Source organism: Xiphophorus hellerii, chromosome 12 (assembly GCF_003331165.1).
Source record: "Xiphophorus hellerii strain 12219 chromosome 12, Xiphophorus_hellerii-4.1, whole genome shotgun sequence".
Lineage (NCBI taxonomy): Eukaryota > Metazoa > Chordata > Actinopteri > Cyprinodontiformes > Poeciliidae > Xiphophorus > Xiphophorus hellerii.
The window spans coordinates 11,136,690-11,146,539 of record NC_045683.1 but is presented as its reverse complement, the minus strand read 5'-3'; the positions used below and the strand labels follow the sequence as shown (position 1 = coordinate 11,146,539).

Here is a 9,850-nt window from a genome sequence, read left to right as displayed (position 1 = left end):
CACTTTTATTAAGTAAACCTGACAATTTCTTTATGTCTTAAATTTAAAGAATTTAGTGCTGGATTCAACACTATGTATGCTGAAGGTATTAAATTCAATTTAATAAATTATGTAAACAAATGTTAAAATTCTAGTTTTATGGTTTGTGGTGAAATTAAAGCATTCCTTATTAGAGATGCAACTTTAAGACACTGTTCCACTATTGTAGATAGTTTCAAGCTTGATTATTTTGGGCTCCTCCACTTGTACTTCTTCATCTATTTTAGGCACACTACTTCATTTAATTTTATACTCAGGCATAAGACCTCAGTTTGAATAAGCAGAAATAGTCCAATGAAAGATACTGAGATACTTTTAAATAATAAAAAACATATATATTCTTTGAAGTAGAGCACAAAGAAGCTGGGCGATTTAAAACATTTGCACAGCACTGGATTTCTTACAAAGACAAAAATATGTGTCCAGTATGGGAACAATAAGCAGTGGTGAAAGGCAACGGTAGTTTTCTTATACAATGTGCAAGCAATGGAGTAAAGTAGAATAACAAATGGAGGACTTTCACTTAGAGCTATTTTTATGCTGTCTTATTTTCTGTATGTTTACATCTACACACTGCTGGGTGCCCCTGCTTGTTCCACAGTCAAGAGAGGATGACAAGTTTATTTTGACAAGCTCAGAGTAAAACATGACAAGAACTTGGAGGATTCTGCAGTAGCAAAAACAGGGGAACAAGAGCTGTGAGAGGCATAAAAATATATACACGCATTTGAAGTCAATCTTCTTGAATGTGACTTACAAGTTATTGAAATCCTTTTTAGTTGTAATGTTTTAGGTATTAGGTTGATAAATATGTGAAATTATCTACGTGATCATAAAAACCCCCCAAAAAGACACCAAGTAATTTTTGTATCCACAAAAACTATAAGCAAAATGGAGAAACAGCATTTGAAAGAGAAAGTATATGTTGATTTATTTATAAAGCACCAATTCAGAACAGATTTATGAAACAACATAAAGTTGTTCCATATACTGTATATTCAATATATATATATTGAATACATATGGTTATAGTCAATAGTAATTTTTTATCGGTTCCAATTCAGTTCTGATTAATATAACTAATTAAAATACAATACAATCATATATTCAGATTAAGATCCTGTTGCAAACACTGAAACTCAAGCAACCTTACAATTGCTAGTCTGTATTTAATTAGTCAAATGCAGACTAATTAAATCATTTAATCCCAAACATTTTGCATCTAGTGAAGTCCATCTGACTTTACTGCAATACTTTATCCTAAATAAGCATGTGGCAACAGTGGGGAGGAAAAATTCTTTTTTTTTTTTAACAGGATAAAAGATTTCCTAAAATCATACTTTGTATGACCAGCCATCAGTCCTAAGCGACTCGAGTTTAGCGGAATGGGATTAATCCATGATCAAGAAGTAAGTAGCAGTCAGCTACTGATAATTAATTGGATTTTATTCTTCTAATTCATGCTATGTGAATGAAAAATGAAATGAAAAATGAAATATCTAATAAATTTACAGTTGGTTGGTCTAAAGGAATAAGTTTGAAGTTAAGCTAACAATGCAAAAAAAAAAAGGAGATCATAAATAATTTTCTAGAGGCAATCAGTGCATGCCCATCGAACTAGCAAAGAATCATCCTTCAAAGTGACATTTTGATTCACTTTGAAATACTATAAAAAGCGCAATTTCTTGAAAGCAACAATATAAACGTTTAAGAAAATAATTTTTAAGTATTGTTTGGGTGCATTGTGAAGCCAGTAATACTTAGAAAATGCATTGTAAAAGTTCTGAACATTTTGGAAACTGTGCATTTGCATTTTCAAACTTGGAAGTCATACATCTGCCGAAATGGTTATTTCAAGTGTAAATATTATTTTAATAAGAAATTCTGTACTAAAAAAAACCTTGATGCATCTGATTTAATCAATTAATTATGAAAGCTTTTGAGTTGTTTATCTAACTGTTACTTCCCTCTATTTTTATGTATTGACTAATACTTTTGTTTATTTGAAACAGAGTAATAAGAAATGCCAGACTCTCTCTTTTTATATTTATATTTAACATATTTAATTATTTATTTGTCTTAATTAACCCAGTAAATATGTCTCTGTTTGGAAATGACACAGACATCACCCAAAGAATAATAAGACGATTTATCTTTGTTGAGTTGATCACCCTCAGTGTTGAAGTTTGAAGGCCTGAATCAAACGGGAACAATACAAAGAATACACAAACAAACGCTGGTAAGAAATGTGAAATAATTACATTTGTTTAATACATAAAGGGCATTATTAAAAGTCGTTAGAAAACAAGAAGCACTGTTTTAAGACATTACTGTACAGCCTCCACGTGAAACAAAGCGTCGCTATAGCAGCGTCAGTAAATCCAGGTATCTGATTGGTCAGGACTGAGACTCCCCCTCTTCATGCGGAAGTTGTAGTTCTCTGTCACTGCTGTCACTTTCTAGCATTCAGTCCTGCAGGTGAAGCATCGGAGACGGTCCGTCCCTGAAACAGAGAGTCCACGGAAATGTCTTTGTCATTCGAAGGAAGAGTGGCGCTTGTCACTGGCGCTGGAGGAGGTAAAACTGCAGCTCCGTGTGTTGTCCGTCACTTTAAATTGCATTTAGAGCTCTAGCTTCGGATGCTAACTGGCTAACTGTGGCTGACATTTGTTTGGGGTACTCTTTTTAGAGAAAAGTTACGAAAGCAGCTTGTGCACCACACAGCTTTTTTACTTTATATTACACTCCCTGTTGTAAATCTGTATATTTTGCTGATTGCTAAAAGTGGCGACGAATCTGCAAAATTACTAGCAGATATAGAAAATAATTGTTATGATTAGATATTAAACAGGTATGTTGCTATTTTATGTTCAATAAGACTGTTTCATTTGTAAACTCGGGGAGCAAAGTGCAAATAACGCAACGACCTATTATTACTCTGCTGTAAGTGTGTGAAAGGGCACATGCATGAAGCAGCTCTTGCTGCTGGATTTGGGTATTTGAGTCTGGTGAAAATTTTGCTTAACTTGTTTTGTTTTTCTTTGTTCCTTTCTACAGGTCTTGGCAAAGAATATGCACTGGCCTTCGCTTCAAGAGGAGCCTCTGTAGTTGGTAAATAATTGATTACGTCTAAACTAATTGCTAGATTTTCAGAATAAAAGCCCTGCAAGCTTTGCATTCTAATGGCATGATTGTAAACGTTATTACCTAGGGTTTCAGTTATTATATTTAATCAGTTAGTTGTATTGTTTATGATCATGTATAAAAGCAACATTGTTAAAGAGGTTCTATTATAAAAAAAAATCAACTTTTTTGAGCTTCATATCATGTTATAGTATTATTCCATCATCCAAAACTCTGTTTCACATGTTTAGTTCTGAAGAAATTATGTGTGGGTGGAGGTACACTTATGTAGATAAGCTGTACCGTATAAGGTATTTGAGATATGTGCACTGCAGTTATCGCAACAGTTGTGATTGGATTTTATAGTCACCTGCGATTGTCGGCAAAAATAAATGCTGCCTTTAATATTGACTTCGAACGCTGCTCTCATCTCTGACCAAGAATCTCCTTTAGTTCAATTTTCCCTTAGGGTTATCTGCTTTGGAGAACTGCACAATTTGCGCTGTGTTGCTAATCTTTGTCTTCTTTTTTTTTGCAATAAAGTGAATGACCTTGGGGTAGACACAAAAGGGGGTGGAAGAAGTTCTGCAGCTGCTGATAAGGTGGTGGAGGAGATAAGAGCAAAGGGGGGCAAAGCTGTGGCAAACTATGGTGAGAAACATGGCCTTCCTTCTATTAAATGTAGTATGTTGTTTATTTGACAGCAGATAGAAAAACTGTAGGACTTCTTTTCCAGCTTGTCCCTCTGATGAATTTGTTAGTGAGTTTTCATAATGATAGAACCCCATATTATTTTCTTTGTGCTTCTTCTATGTGAAAAAAATAAAACAAAGCTTCCATGTGTCTTACTAGTATTTTTTTTTTTTTTTTTTTTTTTTACAAATATCAGATTGGTTGTAGGATGACTAATCAGCTAACTAATTGTCAGATTGTTGCTTTTGTAGTCAAAAATAGAGCAAAGTAAAGCTTTTTCTGTTTGTTTTTGTTATGTATTTTTGAACTCTTCCTTTTTTTTTCTCTTTGAAAATGCAATCAGAAACAGTGGAGCTGAGATTTAGATCTGAACTAATATAATCAAGTCTTAAAATCCTCCATATTTTCTTTTGTGTATATAGATTCTGTTGAAGACGGAGAGAAGCTGATCCAAAGTGCCCTTGATGCCTTTGGAAGAATTGGTTTGTAATTAATTTTGGAAAGCTATAATCAGTAAATGAATTTTAGTGGTGGTTTTTCTAGAATTTATTTTGGTAATATTCTTCTTTTTCAGATGTTCTTGTGAACAATGCTGGGTAAGTCATTCCCCAGTTATAATTATGGAGATCCTCTGGTATTAGAACACAGTTATTGCAGTAATTAAAGTGTGGACCATTATAATAATGTGAAAGTGAATTTTAAGTGTTAGCTCATACATTGCTTTTTTTGTTTTTGCCTTTGTTTACCCAGAATACTTCGTGACCGTTCATTTGCCAGAACCAGCGATTTGGACTGGGGTAAAGAGATTGTTTGGATTAAAAATACTGTTTATTTATTTACTTATTTATCAGTAACTCAAGTTATGAGTCACCTGGATACAGATAAAAAAGGGTATTTTTCTTATGCTTGTTGTCATTTCAGACCTTATTCATAGAGTTCACTTAAGAGGGTCGTTCTTGGTAACTCGAGCTGCCTGGAACCACATGAAAAAACAAAATTTTGGCAGGTGAGGATCAAAGCAAGCAGCTGCCAGTTGACATTTATACTCGGGCTCAGGAGAGATACAATTCTGGCTCCAAAAGGTTTGTAACTAGGTAATCTGCAGATGCATCTCAAAAGATGTAAAAATCTTTAGGCTTTTCACAAATTCAGCTGTAAAATCTCTTTATGTAGATTTGTTGTTACATGTGCATAAAAACAACTGACTGTTTACAAGAAGTGAAAACTGTGGAAACGAGTTGTAAAGATTTATTTAGTTTGTTGGGATCAGTGATGGTCAAGGAGTCTCAAAGGAAGGACCTATGAGAACGCTCTTTTGTGCACCTGGGATGCAGCAATCTGCCACTGAAGGAGCTCTACTATAAATTTTGTCTTATTTGCTGTACTCTAAATAGAGAAGAGTAAATAAGAAAAAAAATGTAGGTTTTGGGCCTTTTTTTTCTTCCTTTTTGATGAAGTATCAAGTAGTATTTTGTGGAAGAGTAGAAAGAGGTGAACTCAAATCTTGCTGTTACCATGAGTGGCATATTTCTAGAGTTTATTATATATGTTGTTATATATCACAGGAAAAGTACTTTGTATTGATTTGTGTTTTTTTAACACACCATACCCTTTATGTGGCAATAAATGCATCTTAGACGTTTAATTATGTTGTATGTTACGATCTTTTCTTTTATAAGACACTTTGAATTCCCTTACACAACTAATGGCCACTAAACAGTAATAAATGTTAATTACACCTGCACTGATATATAGAAATGCATCTAGCAGTGACAGGTCTATTTAGATGTGGCTGTTTGGGATTATAATTAGCGGAGGAAGGTTGTTAGCTTAAAGTAGGAGGCAGTTGCCCTTCATGGGTTCATAGAAGCTGCTCTGCTTGAATTGAAATATTACATTTTAAACACTGACTTAACTTTTTTGCAGAAACTTTCTTTGCACTGCAGCATGCTTCTGTTGACCAAGTCTAGCAGAAAGCAGTTGAAAATAGTTGTGCGAGTTTTAAATCAATACGTTGACAAATGCTATTACGGTGTTTTTCTTAATAGAGACAGAAATCATTTTAAATTCTCTTTTGTTTGACTATATGTTTTCCATTTTTCATGTTCAGGCCTGAAATTCAATCTTTGTGTGCAGCCATCCTAAGTAAAGAATTTATGGTGCACTTGAAAGAAAAGTCATATCGAGGAGACATAAAACGAAAAGGCGAAATGTCAGTCACCTGACTCTCCAGTTCTGTCTCTCTGATGGCGTGGAGAAATACTGTCACTGAACAGCTTTATCCTCTCTACCAGTTATCTGGTGCAGCATTTTCTCAGTGTTGCTCTGTAAATGCCAAAAGATTTGTGCTCCATGTCCTTTGTGCATAATAGCTATTGATGTGAAAAGCATTTTGTCATTGCCAGTCCCTTGGAGATTGCATTGTTGTAGACTATGCTATGGATCACTACTTGTTTTATAAGCAGTGAGGTTTTGCAGATGTCTCCTGCAGTTAATGTGGCATTGATGCTTAACCTTTTTACTTCTTCTCGGCTGAGTTGAACCGCCTGCACGAGATTGTGCGCACAAGTAATATCCTGTGGGTTTGATGTATAAACATCCCTGAGCTCCTAAATATGGATTTCATATTCTCACGGTTGCTGAAGAGAACATATTCTTTATTTGCAATGACTAGGTGCTTAAAGATGCTCAGCATGCATGGAAAGTGTCTTTCCTGTGAGACTGTGTGTGGGTTGTTGCTGTCTCCTGCTCCTACACAGCGATTTCTGTCAAAGTGCTTTAACTCGGCCTTGTTTTCTGTGACCAGAATCATCATGACTGCGTCAGCTGCGGGCATTTATGGTAACTTCGGCCAGGCCAACTACAGCGCTGCCAAGTTAGGCCTGCTGGGGCTGGCTAACACTTTGGCCATCGAGGGACGCAAGTACAACATCCATTGCAACACAATCGCTCCTGTGGCGGGGTCCCGCCTCACGGAGACCGTCATGCCGCCAGGTAATCAGAGATGGCATCGCTACACTGAATTGGTCTATATAAGGAAAATAGATGTAAACCACACCCTTTTGTTTTTTTGAAAATGTTAGCATATGTCAACAAAATGCTTACTTTATTTTTATCTAGCAACCAGAGAGTGAGTGAGTTAGTTGATGCCAACAACCTTGATTAGCTGATTAGCTGAGGTTGAGCAGCTAAAGCCTTTAATGCCTGTAATGTCTACTACACAGAAATGATGATAAAGCATTGGTTAGCCACAATAATATGAAAAAAAGCTTGGAACAGCTTTTATAGTACGCCTCAATACATATGAATCATTAAAAGTTAATTTATTAATTTATTTTAGTTAGTCAAGAAAGTATATTGTGTATATATTCAATTCAGAAAAATTGATACATTCCTCGTATTTCCTTAGCTTTGATAGTTATGGCTTACAGCTCAGGAAAATTATTACATAAGTCCAGCAAAAAATATCTCTTAAGATTAAATTCAAATATGTCTTGTACGCCCTTTTCTACCGCATTTCTTCTTTCCACTTAATTTCCATTTGTTTGCTTAATGTTCAGATGCAGCTTCTTTAGAAATGGCCTTTTGTGCCTCACTCTGAATGTCAGTGGTCTCAAACTCCAGTCGTCAAGGGCCGACGTCCTGCAACTTTAAGGCGTCTCTCTGTTTCTGCACACCTGGCTCCAATACTAGTTAATCAGCAGAGATCTGTAAAGCTTGACTGCATGCTAGTGGGGCAGTTTAGCCATTGAATTTAAGTGTGCTGGACAAGGAGAACATCTAAAAGTTGCAGGACACTGACCCTCTAGGAATGCAGTTTGAAGCCACTGCTCTATGCATTGTCTGTATTAAAAATCCATTTTTGTTGCTTTTTTTGGGTCTGAATTCATGGAAAATAGAAGTTTGGGTTACCTTTAGCTGAAAGCCATAATAAAACTGAATTACTGAAATAAATGTACTTTTCAATCATATCCAACTTTCTGAGATGAAATTTACGTGCTGCCTAGTAAAACTACCCCAAAAACCAGTTATTTAACCAGTCGGTGAGTTAAAAATGAGACTCTGTGCTTGTGTTCATAAAGACCAGGACGATGGTGTTTGTAAATGCTTTTGGTTCATGGACATCCTCTGTGACTACAGCTCTGTTGACACGGGGAATAAACAGGAATGGTTTTGTTGTCATGCCGTGCTTGTCTGCAGTAGCATCTGTCACGCTGTGCTGTGCCAACTGTCTCAGGATGGCGTCACCTTGGTAAATGACTTGGTTCCATATGTTCGGGCTCACTGACTCAGACTTTTCTGAAAGACAAAGAACAGAACTCAACCTGGTGCAAACATGGTGAACGCAGCAAGGCAGAATTCCTCCTCTCTTATCACCAGTGTGCAGATATTTTAAGCACATATACTGTATGACGTCTGAAGGTAAATATTTCATAGTTGATGAAGGATATTAGAAGAGTTTGCTATAACGGGCTTCTACCTTCTATACGAGTTGATTTTTTATGGAAAATTATTTCCTCCATTTTTGCAGCTCCTTCTGTTTATTTTTACTATTAAAAATATGAACCTTAAAATAGAAGCAATCAGCCTTGTGTTGCCTTCTGTTTGGAGAAGAAGTAATAAGCGTACTATAAAAACCTACCTTAGATAACTGGACTGGTAATTACCAAGAGCGTTCACATAAGGAGATGGTATACTGCAAACAAAGATTAAAATGTACAGATGTAGCTTCCATCCATCCATCCATCCATCCATCCATCCATCCATCCATCCATCCATCCATCCATCCATCCATCCATCTATCCATATATATATATACAGTATATATACTGTATATATCTCTGTGGTTTATGCAGTGTATAGTACTAGTATAGGAATCCTGGACTATAAATCGACTCTGCTCTGTATTAAATGTTTGTGTTTTGTGTCTTTAGACCTTGTGGCGTCTCTCAAGCCTGAGTATGTCGCCCCTCTGGTTCTCTGGCTCTGTCATGAACAATGCCAAGAAAATGGAGGACTGTTCGAGGTAAAATAACTGTCCTGCTGGACAGTGACAGCCTTCAAAAGATAATTTTTCTTCTTTAATCCGAGTGTGTGGTGGTTTATTCTCACATTTCCTCTTCTTGCAGGCTGGCGCAGGCTGGATTGGTAAATGTGAGTTCTGTGTAGTTTTCCTGAAGAGATGTCTGCATGTGTTTGGAATATCCATTAGCTCCAGGCTCTGTTGTAATGTATGCGTAGAATTTTTACCGGGCGGTGACCCCCTTCTCTTCGTTTGTGTGTATCCGTGTGCGCAGTACGCTGGGAGCGAACTGAGGGCCGGATCGTGAGGCAGAGGAACAAACCGATGACTCCTGAGGGGGTCCGGGACCAGTGGGACGCGATCTGTGATTTTGAAAATGCCACCAAGCCAGCTAATGTACAAGGTCAGTGATACCTGAGGCCAATTATATGCTCCATGCTACAATATATTTTATTAGTACACATGTATACTGTACTGTGAAGAAGCATTTCCCCTTCATAGATGGTTTTTGTTCTTTCAGATTATTAAACAAATTTTAAAGGTGACCCTTTACACTAGTAATTACAGTTAATGGGCTTCAACAAAAAGCAAGAAGTACTGTTAAAGGTCTCACAAAGAAAGGGAGAAAGTCAAGGTGAAAGCAATGTTCAATCTGAACAAGTGCAATTTTCCTGGAAAGGTCTGATGAAAACAGGGAGGTTGTCCAACACTGATTATTATTTCTCTCCGCCTCCTCCGGCCGTCTCTGTTCTCTCAGATGTTAAGTTGGGGGCCGCTGGGGGTTGACGTTAACCGAACGGAGGTGGTTTTCCCACAGGGTGTGAGCAGCTCTCATTAGCATGGCTTTGTTGTGCCTCCTCATTTGTAGCTTAATGCGAAGACTTGTTGCTGCCTGTGTTCGGTAACCACTCGCCACTGATTGATGGTAATGAGCGGCTTTAGTCTTCCCTCAGATTCTGCTTCCTCGGTTCT

The 9,850-nt window shown here is 36.8% G+C and overlaps 1 protein-coding gene across 1 annotated transcript in view; it reads left to right on the top strand.

The window, feature by feature from the left end:
- The first annotated feature begins 2,455 nt into the window (after window positions 1-2,455).
- hsd17b4 (hydroxysteroid (17-beta) dehydrogenase 4) overlaps window positions 2,456-9,850 on the top strand; it is a 29,724-nt gene continuing 22,329 nt past the window's right edge. The window contains exons 1-11 of the mRNA XM_032579583.1: window positions 2,456-2,616; window positions 3,097-3,150; window positions 3,706-3,813; window positions 4,278-4,337; window positions 4,430-4,451; window positions 4,606-4,652; window positions 4,777-4,861; window positions 6,662-6,849; window positions 8,790-8,881; window positions 8,985-9,009; window positions 9,153-9,281. Coding sequence (XP_032435474.1) covers window positions 2,565-2,616; window positions 3,097-3,150; window positions 3,706-3,813; window positions 4,278-4,337; window positions 4,430-4,451; window positions 4,606-4,652; window positions 4,777-4,861; window positions 6,662-6,849; window positions 8,790-8,881; window positions 8,985-9,009; window positions 9,153-9,281 — 862 coding nt within the window. The 5' untranslated portion in view covers window positions 2,456-2,564. The remainder of the gene's footprint in view (window positions 2,617-3,096; window positions 3,151-3,705; window positions 3,814-4,277; window positions 4,338-4,429; window positions 4,452-4,605; window positions 4,653-4,776; window positions 4,862-6,661; window positions 6,850-8,789; window positions 8,882-8,984; window positions 9,010-9,152; window positions 9,282-9,850) is intronic.